Below are 18,145 nucleotides of genomic sequence, written 5' to 3' on the forward strand. Positions count from 1 at the left end.
GAACTGACTTTGTTTAAGGAATTACTGCCACATCAACCCTTCTTGACCGGACTTTCTTTTTTACTGAAAGAAATGCCAACGTTATCAAGCGTTGTGTTACTGCAGATTTTTTCTCCCTGTAAATCAGCTGTGGTTATTGGGTGTTCTATTTCAGACAATCATCCACATTTTTCTGTCACTTACAGCAGCTGCTGATAAGCCCAAACCTCAGAGAGCAACAGTGAGACCACAACCAGAGAGTCCACAACCAGAGAGACCAGAGACTCGGGGAAGGATCGGCCTCTACTTTGCACTGGGACTGACCGCAGCAGCTCTCCTGGCTGTGCCATACTCTAAACTCTTTGCCTTCAGTCTTCTTTTTAAAAAAATCTACTGATTATACAGATGTGTTACTTTGTGTTGTTGTTTTTAAACATAAAACATTCATTATGATCATATTCATTATTGATTAAGTTGCTATGGCAGCAGCTGTGTGTGTAGATGCAGTTGGCGTACCTTTTAATGAACTTTTTTAATTGTATTTTTGTACTTTACTGCTGAATAAACATGTCTATGACAGAAATTAATTATTTTCCGAGAACTATTTCCTGGTCGCTGATTCTTCATTTTAATTTTGGTTAAATTACTTAGTGAATGTGGTTTGTCCTTGTTTGACTTGAAAGTTTGAAATTTTTTGTTTTACTGTGAAGTAAAAAGTTACTGTGTGAAGAACACAACAGGAACAGTCCCACATATTTCCTCTCAACAGTGTCTTTTTTTGTGGAGGGAATATACACAGGTGGTAACGTTCAGTCTGCATGGTTTTTTTTCCTCCTTCCACGCACACCAGAGGGAGGCTCAACATGTCAATCAAAGTTAAACACGAGCTTTTTGATAAAATGTCTGCAGAGCATTCATACAGATACACGATTAAGTAGCACAATGAAGGTCTACACATTGGAATTTGAAATGTACTCCCAAAAAGTGACATTTGATTTAAAAATGCAAGTCATTTTGTTGTATAAGTTTCTCAAATACTTCAACTGACTAATCGCCCCATGACCTTTGGAACTGGAGGAGGAAACCAAATATTTTCCACCAGCTCTGGATAACACATATCTGTTCTATAAAACAACAAATTAAGTTGTTTTGACACCTCTTAGTCATTCTCACCTACCTTTGGTTTCCACAGAGTGCTTCCCCGATTCTATATTACTACATATTTCTACTATAATTAGAAAACACATTGTGAAGTTATAATGGCAACATGCTGACAGGTGATGATGTAGAGAGCCACGTTGCTAGAAAAAGGCCTGAGAGGTTTTATTTAGATATAAGAACTGTATTGGTCACCCGCTTACATTCAGCCCAAATAAAGTAATGTAATACAGCCCTAGGTGGACCAGATATAGTAACCACTTGACACAGCATATCTCAGCCAATCTGTCTCTCTGTCTCCTCTCTTGACCAGATGAGCTACAAGGGCGCCCCTGACAAATAGTTAAATGAGGAAGCAAACAACAGTGCTGAAACTTGTCTGATCTAACATAGGGCCAGAATAGAGTACAGACGGCTGACATACGGCTCTGTCCATAACTCACTGCTGTATTTGGGCTGAATGTATGGACACAGATAGTCACAGCGCACATGATGTAAACACAATGTATTCATTCATCCATGTGGTTTATTTGGGAACTGCCATAAACAGTGCCACTTAAAATGTGGCTATCATTAATCCAATTGAACTTTCAATAACATTTGAGAAAGTCTTCTTCTCAATAAATTAATATTTTTTCACAAAAATGTAAAGCACTTCATATGACGGGCAAATAAATTAGTAGCAAAGTAACATGATACATCCTCAAAACAACTGAAATGAACAGACACCTTAAACACAGCAGTGGCAAGAACATAACAGGTAGCTTTTAAGATCTATATAATCTAATACATGCAACCACTATGATGAAGATGCCCAGCACAACATCAGAAAGGAAAGAACATTGAAAAATAATGGTTAATCAAAGAAAAAGACCAGCTTTTGTTGGAACATTTCTAAATAAAAAACAAGAATAAAACTCTACTGGTTACTCTTTTAGAACGAGTTAGGTGCCCTGCTCAAAGGCACTTTGCCAGTTGCTGTTAAGAAAGTAGAGAACACTTTTTTATGTAAAAGTAAATTGGCTCTGATTTAAATTTGCAAAAAAAACCCTAAAAAAATCTGCAGGTGCATTCCGCAAAACTGAGAAATGAATGTGAAAATGTGTGTGGTAGCGACAGCTGGTTTGGGGTCAGTCACTGGAAAGAGCCAGTAATTCAAAACATTTTAAAAAGCTCTCATCCAGGGTGTCCTTTTCCATGTCGAAACCAAACGTGTTCAGGAAGGGGGAAAAAAATCCAGCATATGATGTTGCCATGTCCACAAGCTGCAGGCGAGCTGCAGATAAAGAGAAAGAGAGCAGATGGCTTTCGATTCTGTTGCTACACCACCTCAGTACATTTAAACTGCCTCATGACATAAATAACGTGGTGTGTATTTAGGTTGCAACCGCCCCAAAGTATTCAAATAACTTCCCCTGTAATGCAGAGTTATAAAAATAGAGATGAAATGCTGCTTTGCATCAAACAAAAACCCCACACAAGCAATTTGGAGATAGACGTCCGACTAGTCCACTCTATCAAAATGAAGCCAAAGTATCCCGGATACAGCTGCTGTCATCTTGCTCTGGAGACGCCATTTTGAGTCTGTGCAGCTGTAATCAGGCTTGGCTCAGCGGTATTGAAGTCCCGCTGTGAAAACCCTCTTTTTATTGCATCAAATAACCAAGATTGACGTGTACTTTGAGTTTTTTTTAGGTCAGGGCTAACTGGGGTCAATCAAGATGTTTTGGCTTCACTTTTGGGAGCAGTCCATTTTCAATAAAGTGCTTCAGTGCAAAATACCATAAATAGTTAATTAAAAGAAAGTTAAGATGCCTTCAAACTAAATACTCTCATCGCTCACTTTCATGACATGAAGTCAACATTTGTTCAAACGTTGGAACTCTCCAGATGTCACATGGTCAATGGTTAGGGTTCAAAACGGAGCAACTTACAGGATTTCCTGCTGGTAGTTTGTTTCACTCCACACATAAATCCTCTCTTCCGCAGATCCAGTGTCTCCAGCTGTGGCTGGAGGGGTCGCTGGTTTGAATCGTTGAACTAATTAGTAAGATCCGCCGGTAGTGCTCTCATCTCTGTTAGCAACGTCCAGCATTGTGCCCTTGAGCAAGGCACTATATACAGGCTATAGGTACCTTTATGAGCTGAAGGGACAAATAAAATAAAATGATTAATTAGTCAACTGTCTCCCAAAATAGACATTTCTTTTACTTTCCAGCACTGAATTAAAGTCTCTGACGTACTTCTTGTTTTTGACTTTTCTGTATCAAATATACCACGACTCCACCGACCATCAGGACCACTGCCAAGATGCAGACAAACACCAATGGGACCAGTCTGCTCCGCCTGGACCAACCACCTGATAGGAACAATCAAAACAGAGATGATGAGAGCTACTGAAATAAACACACAACATGAATGTCACTGACATTGAGATTAAAGTTATAATCCTTAAGATTTCAGTCCTGTTGACAAATACATTATGTTTCCTCTAGTGTTGTAACTAAACTTCCATACGTCTGTTTGTGGCACAGCAGCCTTCAGTGTTTAAAGGCTATTATTTGTAACATGTAACCAATCAGATGCTGTGGGCGGTACCCAAACTTTCGAGTTTAGTGATGCATAAAAGCTACCTTGTGTTTTACTAGTTGAACACTTGTAATGTGAAGCAGCTGCTGATAATTATGTAAAGCTGGAATTAATATTTATTTTCACCTTTAAAATCCGTCGGATCAGGAGTTTGGAGAATTGTGGGTTGCAGCGGCGTCTCTGTTGTCCCGGTTTTACCATAATCTGGCTCTGGAAGAACACACAGAATTGATTCATAATGACTTACAGACATACAGACAATAGTAGTTTGCATCAGGAACACAAGTTGCTGACAAACACTGATCGTATAATTTTCATAATATCATAAAAATTGATTTTCTCAACCTTAACAGATTAACTCACCAACAACAAGATGAACAATTGAAAACTTTATTCGGCTCTTTAACTTGGGGATGAAACATCTGTATCTCCCTTTGTCTTCAAGAGTCACATTCATGATCTTGAGTGATATGTTTCCTTGTCTCAAGCCGTCTGTGAACAGCTCTGTCCTCCTGACGTATGTAGAGAGCTTCATGTCTGTGTCCTCGCGGGTGTCCCTGTACAGGTGCACATACTCCACCCGGCTCAGCCTGTCTTTGGGGTCAGGCTGGATGTCTGGCCTCGACCACTCCACCGTCAGTCCCGCCACATTGACCTGAGGCACCACGTGACACGGCAGGATAACATCATCACCTGGAGCAGCAATGATTGGCTGAGGGGAACCGACCACCTGAGACTGACCTGAAAAATGGAGGATACATTTAAGATCTGTTGGAAAGCGAGGGAGGTCTGGAATCTGCTTTGCTGCATGTCTATGGTTAAACACCTCCAGTGTTCCACTATTAAGAAGTCCAGTGTTTCATTATAGGTACATTTTACATTCACAAGTGTAGATTTATTAAAGTTACTACAAGCTTTGTGCCATTTATAAATGACATTTTCTTTAAATCCTTGAGACAACTGGAAAAGAGAAGTGCCTCTCTGAACTACTTGCATTGTATCTTGATTAAACCCCCTTTAAATTAAATGTAGCAGCTGGAAGTGAGCCTGATACAGTAAAATCAAACTGACATCTGAAAGTACAAACAGGGACACAGGACGGAAACTAAACTAAACCACAGATTTAATTAGAAATTGAAAAAAGTACTGAGAGAGCTCCACTTCTCAAATATTAAAAATAGCCTGATGTCTCCATTGACACGTCAGACTATCTTAAACAAGTTATAACAGATACAGTGGATATATAAAGTCCACACTTCTCTGTTATAATGCCAGGTTATTGTGCTGTAAAAAAATGAGACAAAGATCAATCATGTTAGAACTTTTTCTACCTTTAATTTGACCAATTACATGAGTGTTGAAAAATAAACTTTTAGGGGGAAAAATAAAAAACGTACAATAACCCGGTTGCATAAGTGTGCACACCCTTAAACTAATACTTTGTTGAAGCTCCTTTTGATTTTATTACAGCACACAGTCTTTTTGGGTAGGAGCCTATTTGCATGGCCACAATTTGACTCGGAAATATTTGCCCACTCTCTTTGCATAAGTGCTTCAAATGTCCTGCGCACGGAAGTTCAGTACGATTCAGGTCTGGGCTTTAGCTGGGCCATTGCAAAAAAACATGCTTCTGTTGATTTGGATGCATGCTTTGGGTCGTTGTCGTGCTGAAAGGAGAAATTTATTTTTCATCTTCATCTTTCTAACCGAAGCCTGTAAATTATGGAGGACTGAAAGTGCCACAATTAAATAAATAAATACACCATTAAATAATTACTTAAATGTGTCATTAATTAATTCAAAAACCGATTCATTTAATGTAAATACATATATAATTATTTCACTATTTACATTTACATTTCATGGTCCTGCGTTGCAGTGCTTCATGAATTACTTAAAACTGTCAAACTCACGCATCAAAAGTTGGTAGGCGGATCCTAACGCCTGATTGGTTACCCTGCGCATTAAGCCAAGACAAATCAATTCCAGATAATGGATCGATGCAGAGCTAGTGAACACATTCCAATACACTGGGTGGCGCTATTGGACTACTTCTTATAAATCTGCAGTCCCTCTGTGGTCAATGTCTTGGTCAGAAAGTGCGGAAATAACTCCAAGAACTTCAATAAGTTCCTCTGCTTTACTCGCTACATGCTCTGGGTCAGCAGCTCCTGCTTCCACATCCTCTGCTAAGTCTAAAAAATAAAATAAAGTGTTTAACTTTGAAAAATAAAGTGTAGCAGCAGCTTGAGTGGTAACTGAGTTAGTAACTCAGTTACCACATTGTAAAAGTAATTAGTTACTCAGCAAAGTAACTGTGACGTTATTTTTTATCGTCTATAATTACATTCTATAACATCTTCTATAACGTTAAAGATGTTTATAATCACTGAATAAAGAATAAAACACTATATACAGTATTTTAGAACATTTGGTATTTATTTGAACTCAATAGATTGCAGCCGGCCATATGCATAGAAATAAAAATATATACAAAATAAATATTGAAAATAAAATTCACACGTTACATAAACATTCTTGCCTTTAACTTCAGTAAGCCAGTAGTAGTGTCGGTACTTCCAGTTTGATATCGCTACCTTTGAATTTCCCTAGCTCGTCGCCATTGTCTCTGTCTTGGCACCCGCCCACCCAGCCAATCATCATTGCATTTGCAACGGTGTCATCATCACCACCCTGCCCTCTCCCGGCAGCTGATGTGTGGCTTTCAGAAAGCCTGACACCGCTGCTGGTTAAGAAGAAGAAGCTCCCCATCAAAATTTAGAATCCTCAATAATTAATTGATTATAGGTCTGGGTCCGCATAGGACGGTGTCTGGGTCCAGACTCGCCTTCCAATTTTAATTAATTAATGACACATTTAAGTAATTATTTAATGGTGTATTTATTTATTTAATTGTGGCATTTTCAGTCCTCCATAGTAAATTGACTGTTTTGTTATCTCTCTGTCTGACTCTCTGTCTGACTCTCTGTCTCACTCTCTGTCTGACTCACTCTCAGTCTGTATTTACTTTAGTTATGCCCTTTATTTAACTTTTCTGCCACACAATCTACTTAATAAAATATAAAACCTTTGATTAGCCTGTGTCAAGAAGATACACTGAGCCTGGCTGCCCTTCCTCATCACTGTGCTAGTACAGTGCTATAGGCTCAGAGACTGCTTTGAGACAACAGACTGGGAAGCACTCTGTAGCCCCCCAATGGCAACGATATTGACAGTGGTGTTTGGCTGGTGAAAGCGACGATCACAGCGCCATAAGGACCAGTGCTGCTTTGTTATTTAATGTGTATTTCTTCTTTTCTTATCTGCTGTGTTACATCTAGAAATGCTGTAACAAGTGAATTTCTCCAGTGTGGGATCAATAAAGTCTATTTTATCTTCCTGACTACATATTAGTAGTATCAAAATGTTTACTGGAAAAGCACATGGATTATTCCCTCATCAATGATCATCCTCAGGTTGTTATTTCAGCCAATGAGGTAGGTTAGTGTTAGTATATAGGTCTAAAGAAATCAGTAAACTAAACATATCTCAGAGAATATTCACAGACAATATAACAACATCATATTAATATTAGAATCTATAGCTTATATATCAGAATTATTGCTGATATCTTTACTTGTTTAGGCTAAAATGTGTTAGATGATGATAAAGCTTTTGTTCAGTCAACAGATGCTACAACCAACAGTGGCATAGAGATATAGACAACATCCAGCTTTAATACTTCATGGTCGCTGAAAAGCAGCAAGGCTTCATGAGTAAAACATTTAACACAGTTTCCTTTGTCTATCGTTCAGGGTACAAAATAATCTGGAAAATATAATAATAGTAGAGTTTACCTTCAACAGGTGTGTAGGCGAAAAACAGCAACAAGATGGTGAGAGAGAGAGAAACACTGAGCTCCTCCAGGTCCATTTAAAGTCCTAACTGCACACACACTGTGTTCATATCCAGAGAGACATTACAGTGATGGTAGGAACAGCTGTTCAGAGTTTATTAACAAACCACCACGCCCATTTACACGACTCAACGTGGACGTGGAAGTATCGTCTAGCATTGCATGAAACATGGCTAACCTACTGAGTAGCACCTTCAGTACAACAAAGATAAAAATATTTGTGTTGTTCTGGATGATGCACACACACGAGGGCCCCCAGCAGACCCTGAGTGGCCCCTTGCTGGAGAATTGTACCATCTTATATGGACACTGATCTGTCGGAGGCGCACCGGGCTGTCCTCACCTGCAGACTGCACTCGAGGTATGGAGTTTTTTATTTTTTGATAATAAAAAATATTTTGCAGTGATCTTGTAGTGTCGGAAATAATAATAATAATACAACAGTAATATTACTCTGAAAGATACATGTGGCTCACAGCCACTGAGGGTTTCACTGGATCGATTACAGCTGCAGGAAGGAAACCAAAAACAATGCAGGGGAATCCCCCACAGTTTCATGGTTATTACCATGACACCATTAACACTACTATTGGACTTTTTACAGTAAAGTACAGTTATAATGTGTAATAGTGTGAGCATAACGCTTTGTTTGAGGCTATATGTGTGTTAGGATACAGTAAACAGACTCACCTGTGTCAGAGGGGTGAGGAGGATCAGGCTGGGAGAGAAGTGTGCGCTTTATTTTAGCTCCTGGCTGTGGCACCGGGGCGGGAGGCTGCTGTTCTGTCAGCCGTGTCAGGGGGTCCGGTCCTGGGTTTGGTGGGGAGGCTGCACACCTCATTTTAGGTAGCGAGGAACCGGCGTATACCTTTGGCTCTTACCGTCGTTACAATGCAACAGTACCGCACTCCTCCCCGGGTGTCTGTGGTCTGTGTGCGCTTCCTGCCTGGTTCAACGGAAGGCTCCATGCTCGCAGTGCAACGGGGTGTTTCTTGTCCCCAGACCGTGGGAAATAGACTGATTTCAGGGGTGCTGCGTGGGGCTTCTTGGGCTGTAACTTAAGAAGATAATACTATATTCCTGTGTTGTTTATCCTGCTGTGTTATTGATGAAAACAAAGTTTGACTAAATGTTAAAAGTTCGCATTTACTGGCGGTGTTGGGGATCCGTGGGCTGTTTATTATGTCAGAGACTGAAATGTACTATGTGTTAATGAATCAAAGTAAAACATGGACTAATCTGTCTCATGTGGTTCTCCATGTGTCCATGATCACAAGATGTTATTGTGAACTTAATTGTTTTTCTTCTCTTCTTGCCAAATGATACTGCCAGCTGAAAAGTCCCATGACATTATTTTTCAAGTGATTTCCCTCTCATTATTTGGCGTTCTCACTGTGACACGTGTTTGATTTGCTGACTCAGTGCTCATTACTTAATAATTACTTAACTTACTTAATCTATTTCATGGTTCCCCTGATGATCACAAGATCTCATTGTGATAAGATTGTAACTTAATTGTTTTTCCTCTCTTCTTGTCAAATCATACTGCAAGCAGAAAGAGCCATGCCATGGTGTTATCATTATTACACACTGACTCAGTGCTCATTACTTGTGTGCACATTAGTGTGGCAATAGGTCACCAATCGGTCATTCTTAATGCCTGAAATGTTCTCTTTAATGTCAGTAAGTGCTGTCAGATGATATATTCTTACCACTATTAAAAGGGTGATGCAGTCCTGTATAAAACATATATGAGCCCCCTCTGAGTGGCACAATTTGAGTATTTTCCAGCAGATGGGTGGTGCAGCAGCTAATGAAAACTGGAATACCCATAACTCATGGGTTAACTTGAGATTCTCCCGTAGGACGTTCCTCCAAATAAACAGCATGGTTTTCTATTTAGAAGCTTTTACTTGATGCTGACTTCAGGTTCAGATTCGTGGGTGATCTGTGAAGTTTTGGTTACATGTTATCTCACATTGTGCAACTGCAAAGGTTGTGAAGAGGCAGATGGTGTCAATGTGTGTGCTTACATTGCATTGGTTACTCTAGGCGGCAAGCACCCATTAGGCATTATTAATAGAAAATAAACTCAACAGAATCAATTCACAGCTTCTCATGCACTTTCTTCTTCTTTTCATTGCTTAACAGTTGAGGAGTTTTTCATTTCGTGAAATGCAGCTCCTTTTTTGTCCGAACTACAATTTATGATAGAAAATGTAGCTATGCAGAATGTTTGCTAAAAAAATTGTGTTTTACAGAATCTATATGTGTAGGTTATGTATGTTTACATCTATCCTCCAAATAAACAGCATGGTTTTCTATTTAAAAGTAGATAATACAATTCCTAAACACTAGTTTTGGTATAACATCGCATTATCAAATTATATAAAGAAATACATTTGTTTGAGGCCTTTTATTGCCTTTAATGGATCGTGACAGCGGAGAGGGGAGGACACGCAGCAAAGGGCCACAGGTCGGAGTCGACCCCCACAACCGCTGTAGGAAGGACTCAGTCTTGTGTACATGGGGCGCCAAATAAAAGCAACGTGGTTTATGTACTTTCCAATTCTTCATAATAATACGTTTAACTGACAGAAAAGCTAAGCAATGATATGATGCATGAGTGTTGACTTAATATTTTTACAACATTTGTGCCTTAGAGACAAACTAACTTTATTGATATTGAGGTATTTTTACATCCAGAATCGATCGAGGAAAGTCTTAAAATGACCTTCCTCCAAAAGCTGCAAAGCCACAATCAACGCCAGCACAAATGGGAAAGGTCCATTTACCATTAACCTGCATGCTGTTGATGTGGGCCCTGTGCACCACTTTCATTTGCAGGAGACGATTAAAAAATTCCTATACACCTTCTTGTGTTTACACATTATAGGTCATCAGATTGAAGAAAGTAAAACATTTCTCATTTGTGGTTTTAAAAATGCAACACTTACACACATCCTGCACAAACAAGGTGACAGACAGTCAGCTCAGGGGCGTGATGCGCCCCTCACTGTCACTGTCAGTGTTAGTATCAGTCGATCAACGACCAGGCATGGAGCTCATGACACTGTGCACTATTGTCGGTGAGTACTAAAGCGTTCTAGTATTTTACTGTTTATTTATCAAACATTTACTGTAGAATAGAATTTACAATAGTTATTTTGCTGCTATGAATCAATAAATAGTTCTACTAAATAATGTCTGTACATGTTACTATATTTTCTTTGTCTCGTTGAAGTTATTGTCTGTGACGTCCGGAGGTTTTTATTTTGTTGTGAATTGAGTTGAAGCAAATACTAATTAATTACAGTCGTGTTACCGTGAGAGTAGGAAGACAACAAAACCGTAAACAGTCCAACACAAAACCCTCCGCTCCCCTTCACGACCAGATATTCTCTGCATGTTGTTCGCCTCAGCACGAACGAGATACAGCATTTCTTTTAAAACTGTCCATGTTACTTGACGCTGACTTCAGATTCAGATTCGTGGGTGATTTGTGAAGTTTTGGTTACATGTTATCTCACAATGTGCAACTGCAAAGGTTGTGAAGAGGCAGATGGTGTCAATGTGTGGGCTTACATTGCATTGGTTACTCTAGGCGGCAAGCACCCATTTGGCATTATTAATAGAAAATAAACTCAACAGAATCAATTCACAGCTTCTCATACACCAGAAAGATGGATCCAACCATTGTCAAAAAATTGTCGAATCATTCTTTTGCCCAGAAGTTCCAGAGAACTGGAAACCTTTGAGCTGCTTTCATTATTCGAATCATATCCGTAGTGAAACAAGGAAGCAACGAAATGCAATGAAGGTTGCATATTGGTTTGAGTGGTTGTTCACCTCTGCAAGTATTCACAGGACTTTGTTTTCCGCATTGTGAACACATTTACAATGAAAATCTCAATTTGTCATCCTCTCTCTTCTTCTTGCAGCCTCTTTAAGAGTCTTTCCCAGCAGAACCCAGTTCTTTCAATATGAGTCGATTAGACTGAGCTGTGGGGATGCCTCTGAATGGCGGGTTAAGAGAAACACATCCACAAACATGAACGCAGAGTGTTCCACAACGTGGGGCAAAAGAAACGAGTCACTGTGCCTTCTTGCTGACCCTTACCCAGTAGACACTGGAGTGTACTGGTGTGAGTCTGGAGCTGGAGAGTGCAGCAGTGCCGTCAACATCACTGTAACCGGTGGGTTTCACCAAACTACCAACTGCAGCCATTAACTGTCTCACTAGAAGGTGTTTTAGGAAAAAACAAGACTCTATAGGGGAAATTCCATGGCAATCGACCACATGTTTTACTTAAAACCACAAATATCAAGCTCACAGTGGCACGAGAGGAAAATTCGAGGCATCACCTGGGCACTATGAATGTCTGTACCAAATTTCATGGCAATCCTGCATTAATGTGGTCCCGGTGAAGGACCTCCTGCCATTGTGCGGACATTGATGGTAGTCTCTTTGTATCAAAGGTGGTCGTAGTAAAGGAATAGTCGGACCTACATAAGTAGCTGGAGCCGTTAAGCAGGTAGAAAGCAGTCTTGGCTTGTTGGCAACCAGCAAAGACTCCAGGAAGGTATTAGACTTTAAGGCTTTTTGAGCTCTAAAATATTTTCTGGTCTTTCTGCCGTTGTGTCACACAGGTGGCTCTGTCATCCTGGAGAGTCCCGTCCTTCCTGTGCCTGAGGGAGAAAATGTGACTCTGCGCTGCACCAACAAGATGACATTCTCCTCCAATATCACAGCTGAATTTTATAAAAATGGCCTCCTCATTGGGAACAGCTCTTCGGGAAATTTGAGCATCCTCAGTGTTTTAAAGTCCGATGAAGGTCTCTACAAGTGTAGCATCTCTGGAGCTCAATCACCAGACAGCTGGCTGGCTGTCAGAGGTGAGATGATCTTCAGCCACGCTGTTATAGTCTTGTCTGCAGGGTGTTATTTAGTTTCATGTGTTAATGGCATCTTTCCTGGATAGACACATATTTTCAAAAAGGTCAAAGAATGAAAGAGATGATTTTCTGAACATTAGGAGTTAGATAAATGTAATCTCTGTGTGTTTGGAGAGATCTGTCCAGGATGCTTTTAGCCTAGCTTAGCACAAAGCCTGCAGCATATAGACAGAGCTGTTGTTGTGTTTGCATTGAGGTCAAACTGTGGCTTTTTTTCCCCTCATCTGTTGTGTTAAAGCTGGGCGTCCTGAATCTTTTCATTCCCCCCTTGCACACATTCTGCTTCCTGTGGTGGGCGTCTGCCTCTTGCTAGTCGTGGTGATTCTGCTGCTTCTCTGGAGGAGTCGCAAAGGTCAGCCTGTTTTCATATATGTAAAAGGATTTTTGCTGAAGTTTCAGGATTACTTCTGCAAACTAGAAGAGTCACACAAAACACCTATTTCAAGCAGATTGTGGTTCTTTTTAAACAGTAGCACGCAAGACAACATCAGGAATGATACATTTTAATGGTGATGTTGCATTTTTCTTATTGACAACAAATCCCCTTGAAAACACCAAACCACTATATTTACCCCACCACTGTGTATCCAACGCCTGATATATCTTCCCCCTCTGTGCCAAAGAGCATCAATGTGTCACACTTGCACTGGGTGACCTGTTCATTACCACACACACAGTAAACACACACACACACTGTAGTTTATTTTGACTCATTATTTGTCCCACACACACACTGTCCTGCTGCTGTAAATACTCACTAGAGCACCAGACGTGTATTACTCCCCAGCGGAAAACAGTCCCCAACAAATGCACAATTTACTCCAGTTGGAGTAACATCTGCTAAAAACTACAGTGACAGCTGTTTAAGGAAATTATTAAGCCCTTTTTAAAAATGAAACAACTGACAAAGTGGCCCTTTATGTGGGAAAAAGGTTTAAAACTGGACACATCAGAATAACGAGCTGAATAGTGTCTTTGAATACACAGCAGCATGGACAGAGACTAAGAAAGAAAATATGAAGAAAACAACAGCACGTCTTTTATTAGAACTTTATGACGCATTTTAAATAACTGAAATGCAGTTAAGGAATTGTTTCTAAAAATGAATGAATCTCACTTCAAACAAAAAGATCAAAAACAAACAATCTGGGAGTGTCACTTCTTACTTAAGAAACAAACATACTTTTTCTTTTATGTTCAGCAAATCAACCAAAGTCTTTGTGTTTATCAATGAGAGGTGGAATCTTTTTAGTTTTTGGTGTCACGCGAACTTCTCTGTAGTGCCTACGTTAACTAAAGTACAGGTTTGGTTGATAAAATCAATACATTGTTAGTTAAATTATTTAAATATTCTTTCAGAAAACTGGAATTAAAGTCGGTGAGCGTTGGACCTTTTAATATTGCAATACATGATACATACATGAAGATTACGATTGAAACGTTATCGTTGTTAAATGTTTTGCAGGTGTTTTACAGGCCTCCTGAGATCTGAACTCCCTGAAAGTGCAAATTAAGTGAAATAAGACAAAACCACTAACAAATATGGAGTTAAAGAATAATTTTAGACTGCAACACTATTAGTTTTTATAGAAATAAACACTACCTCTGACTATATGACTGTGAAGATGAAGATAAAGATAATGGCTTCAAGTACTTTTTGAAAACACAACCAGAAAATTAAAAAAATAAAATTGTGGGACGTGCAAAAGTTTGGGCTACCTATGTCAAACCTTGCAAAACGCTTCTAGTTCTGCAATATTTTCTGGCCGTCTTGCATGCACAGCCCTTTTAAGATCTACCCACAGATTTTCAATTATATTTAAGTCAGGGGGTCGTCTATTGAGGTAGTCCATGGTGGATTTTGAGGGATGTTTAGGATCATTATCCTGTTGTAGAAGCTTTCCTCTTTCCAGATTTAGCTTTTTTAACACAGTGTAATGTTTGCATCTAGAATTTGCTGGTATTTACTTGTGTACCTACTTTACGTGTGCAATGTTTCCTGTGCCACTGGCTGCAACAAAACCCCAAAGCATGATAGAGCCACCCCCGTGCTTAACAGTTGAGGAGGTTTTCGTTTTTTTCTCCCAACATGGTAAATGGTAAATGGACCTGTACTTGTATAGGGCCTTTCTAGTCTTCCAACCACTCAAAGCGCTTTTACACTACGTGCCACATTCACCCTTTCACACACATTCACTCAGTGACGGCAAAGTCCATCGAAGAGAAACTAACACTCATACACATTCACACACCAATGCACGGCATCGGGAGCAATTTGGGGTTCAGTATCTTGCTCAAGGATACTTCGACATGTGGCACCAGGAGCCAGAGATCGAACCCACAACCTTCCAATTAGGTGCTTTTTGCTTTTGTTCAATTTAAGATATAAAGTGTAACTATGCAGAATGTTTGCTGAAAAATATCCTTACCCATACCCCGGTTGGCTTTTCTGAATCCTTGGAATTTGCCTAAAAAAATATGAATTAAATTATATAAAGTGTTGTTCTGCAGGTAAAATCAACTCAGATGTGTCGTACACGGATGTCACCATCACTCAGGAAGTGCAACCAAATAGGGACAGAGGTAACACACACACACACACACACACACACACACACACACACACACACACACACACACAAACACACTGTTACAGACCACAGTCTAACATTAATTAGCAACGGTTGATATAATAAATGTAAAACAATATCAGGACACATATTCATATTATTCCACTGAGATATTGAACTACAGCTGAAATAGTAGGAACAGACATTTACAGTTTATAAAGCTACACCCGTTCTTCTTCTGTTAATCAGAAAGGTGTGAAGTTTACACAAGAACCTTTGTGCTGTATTATGTTTTAATATGTCAGCACATACTGTGAGTAACCACTTAGTTCCTCAAATTGTGTGGTTGTGTAATAACCCTCTTGGCCATGTGCAATTGTTTATGACTAGACTGAGAGGTATAGGCAGAAACTAAAGAAAAACCAGGGAATCTAATCTTGCTTTCAGTGGTACGGGATGAGTGAGATTATTGTTTAACTAGGAATACCCGTACTTTTTTTCTTTTTCGTTACAAAGTAAAAACGTCATCTTACAGTCCAGAAATTTCCGATCCCAACAATCAAAGCACTGTGTTTACTCAAGTAGTGTTGTGATTGATTGATTACATTTGAGGTACTTTGAGGTAGTTCCAGTTTATACTTTAACTCCACAACATATTACACTTACAACACTTCATATTTAACACTTTGCTTACTAGTTACATTGCAGAGTGAAATTATTGAAACAAAATATAATCAACAAATATTATAATGCATTAGTATAGATTAAACTATCCAGCACTACAGTAAAACTAGCCTCACCTATTGGTATATATTTACTTGTTTGAATACGAGTTTTACTTGTAACAGAATATTTCTCAACTGTGATATTGTGAGATTCTTCTTTCACCATTGAATGAGCGTATACTTTATTTCAAAGCCTTTTAGGAAAGATCAGTGAAACTAAGCATGTCACACTGAAAGAGAGACAACCTGTTGAGTCATGTTTTCTGTCACTGTAAGTCTACAAGATCAGAGAATGTAGAATGTCATAGTATTTCATAATATGTAATTTAGCTTTGGTAATAATGTCGGCTTAATGTTAATACCAACAAGAATTGGACTGATTTCATTTGACACAGAGAGAGTTTGTAGGCTTTGTTTCTAGTGAACACTGTCCACCACTTACAGTACTGTACCTCACTGTTTAATATATTGAATGTGTGTGTCTTCCTCAGAAATCGACGATACATCAACCTTCTACTCACTACTCAAACCAGGAGCCACCAGAGAGGAAGCAACAGAGCCAGTGCTGAAATCTATCTGATAATATAACTTAAATATCTCTTTGTTGAAAAGTGGATTACAGTTTTTTTGGGACCTTGCTGAAAATGATTGAGCATTTCTTTAACTTTAGTTTTATTTGTCCGCTCTGTCTCTCAGGTTTTGTCTTTTATTTTTTAGCATTTGCATTTAATAAAATGAAACTGCTCCACTTAACCAACAGGGATTTCACAGAAGTTTTTGTTGCTGCAATATGGACACAGATAAACAAATACATAATTACACACAAACACGTGTTTAAATCCCCTGATAAAAACAACAAAACTGAGAGCTTTTGTTTCAGTTGCTGTTGGAAATTTGTGAAAATAATGTGAGCTGAAGACTGAAGCATAACATAACAATCTGAACCCACAGGGAGTTTCTGAGTTTGTCCCAACAGAAAATTACCTGAAACTGAAGCTGTGATGTGTTCAGCTGGTCAATAAGTTAACAACATACCAGTGTGGGTGTATAGTTTCAGAGTAATCCAACTAGTTCGCTGGTAGTAGAAACACATCTATTGTTAGTCTCACACTGTAAATAACCTATTTGAACTGCCACTTCCTCATTCCTTCTGCTAATGATTAACTCCACTACAGGAATGCATCAACACATACCTTTTAGCTCAGGGGAAACCTCGTCAAAACTGAACTTTAATACCTGATCAGGAGAACCTCCTAGGCACTGATTTTGATGACATTTTCGGACAGTTAGATTACAAATAATCATTGTTTCAACTGCATTTACATCAGTGTGTTTCACTGTGTAGTTAGGAGCTGCTTCACATTCACATAGTTATTGAAATGCTACTGAAACAACAGAAAGATTTAAAGGAAAAGTTTTACATTTTAGGAAAATTTTCTTACCAGTTACAGTTAGATGATCAGAATGAGAAGTGCAAACAAACTTCTCATCTAACTTCCAGCAAATAATGATGTCTTAAAAGCTTTGGTTTTTCCCTGTTCTACATTCCTGGTAGATAATTAGTAAAGAGTCTATAGCATCCTTGTTGCTCAGTTCTTTCCATTGCATGGTTTGTTCATTCCCCTCATCAGGAAGAACCTCTCAGTTAGCCTGTACATGGAAACACCTCGCCTTCAAAAACCCCTGACTAATCTTCCTGTTAGGCTCCAGGGACGATAGACTTACACTTTCCTGACATCAACATCAAGGAAATAATAGTAGCATCCTTGTAGAGACTCCAAGCATGGATTGTTTCCCTAATTAGGGAGAGTTTTTTTAATCCCACCTGTCAGCCAGCTGGTTTGTTTGCTGTAGTTTGGGGAAGTAACAGATGCTCTCAAGGGTGTCCAGTTTCCTCCTATGGTCTGAAAACAAGCTGACGATACATGTGACTGTGACTTTACATCATGTGCAAAGTGTTGTGGCATCACACAAAGCAGCAGCTTGTTAGTATTTTACCATACAATTAACATACACATGTTCTATTATTATTATTGTGCAGATAGCAAACGTGCAAGTAATCATTAACAAATAAGACTAAAACATTATAATTAACAACAGTAGTAATACTAAATAGGCTAATCAGTTATGGTAAACAGTAAGATTTTGACTTATGTCATAAGTGACTGACACAGCTTAAAGGACCAGTGTGTAAGATTTAGTGGCATCAATGATGAAGCTGAAGATTGCAATCATTTAAATATATAGCTCAG

General features: G+C 39.1%; 3 protein-coding genes across 19 annotated transcripts in view; 2 read left to right on the forward strand and 1 right to left on the reverse strand.

Moving 5' to 3' along the window:
• The window catches only part of LOC127363541 (coxsackievirus and adenovirus receptor homolog), a 46,342-nt gene that overhangs the window by 4,284 nt on the left and 23,913 nt on the right, over positions 1 to 18,145 (forward strand). For 2 of the 8 annotated variants that reach the window (XR_007884874.1, XM_051400097.1), the window contains one exon: positions 186 to 554. The exons of 5 other annotated variants lie outside the window; for them this stretch is intronic. Coding sequence is in view for 2 of the 3 variants with exons in the window: in XM_051400097.1 (XP_051256057.1) it covers positions 186 to 376 (191 nt within the window). In the remaining variant the exon portion in view is untranslated. Of the gene's footprint in view, positions 1 to 154; positions 555 to 18,145 lie in introns of those variants that run through there. One more of the 8 variants, XM_051400101.1, reaches the window with a different exon arrangement.
• Positions 1,646 to 18,145, reverse strand: part of LOC127363533 (uncharacterized) — a 33,054-nt gene continuing 16,554 nt past the window's right edge. For 3 of the 5 annotated variants that reach the window (XM_051400082.1, XM_051400080.1, XM_051400079.1), the window contains 5 exons: positions 4,090 to 4,291; positions 3,853 to 3,936; positions 3,381 to 3,496; positions 3,072 to 3,281; positions 1,646 to 2,413 (listed from right to left, as the gene is read on the reverse strand). In XM_051400082.1, coding sequence (XP_051256042.1) covers positions 3,252 to 3,281; positions 3,381 to 3,496; positions 3,853 to 3,936; positions 4,090 to 4,291 — 432 coding nt within the window. In that variant the 3' untranslated portion in view covers positions 1,646 to 2,413; positions 3,072 to 3,251. Of the gene's footprint in view, positions 2,414 to 3,071; positions 3,282 to 3,380; positions 3,497 to 3,852; positions 3,937 to 4,089; positions 4,468 to 18,145 lie in introns of all 5 variants that reach the window. The other 2 variants (XM_051400081.1, XM_051400078.1) reach the window with 2 other exon arrangements.
• Positions 7,782 to 16,646, forward strand: LOC127363543 (low affinity immunoglobulin gamma Fc region receptor II-b-like). Of its 6 annotated transcripts, XM_051400104.1 has the most exons (7): positions 7,782 to 8,003; positions 10,539 to 10,731; positions 11,584 to 11,838; positions 12,293 to 12,538; positions 12,837 to 12,950; positions 15,110 to 15,181; positions 16,385 to 16,646. In XM_051400104.1, exons 2-7 carry the CDS (start codon positions 10,587 to 10,589, stop codon positions 16,471 to 16,473), a joined length of 921 nt encoding a protein of 306 aa, XP_051256064.1. In that variant the 5' UTR covers positions 7,782 to 8,003; positions 10,539 to 10,586; the 3' UTR covers positions 16,474 to 16,646. The 6 variants fall into 6 exon arrangements, with proteins under 6 accessions (XP_051256064.1, XP_051256066.1, XP_051256065.1 ...); XM_051400106.1 differs by lacking the exon at positions 10,539 to 10,731; XM_051400103.1 differs by lacking the exon at positions 7,782 to 8,003 and having other exon boundaries at positions 8,043 to 10,731.

This window comes from Dicentrarchus labrax, unplaced genomic scaffold (genome assembly GCF_905237075.1).
Source record: "Dicentrarchus labrax unplaced genomic scaffold, dlabrax2021, whole genome shotgun sequence".
NCBI classification, from domain to species: domain Eukaryota; kingdom Metazoa; phylum Chordata; class Actinopteri; family Moronidae; genus Dicentrarchus; species Dicentrarchus labrax.

Bases quoted from the DNA above. Each gene is read 5' to 3' on its own strand.
- LOC127363543 (XM_051400104.1), top strand. From the start codon at position 10,587: ATGCAACACTTACACACATCCTGCACAAACAAGGTGACAGACAGTCAG. The intron at 12,951-15,109 runs GTCAGCCTGTTT...GTTGTTCTGCAG, and splicing joins TCTCTGGAGGAGTCGCAAAG to GTAAAATCAACTCAGATGTG. The intron at 15,182-16,384 runs GTAACACACACA...TGTCTTCCTCAG, and splicing joins GCAACCAAATAGGGACAGAG to AAATCGACGATACATCAACC.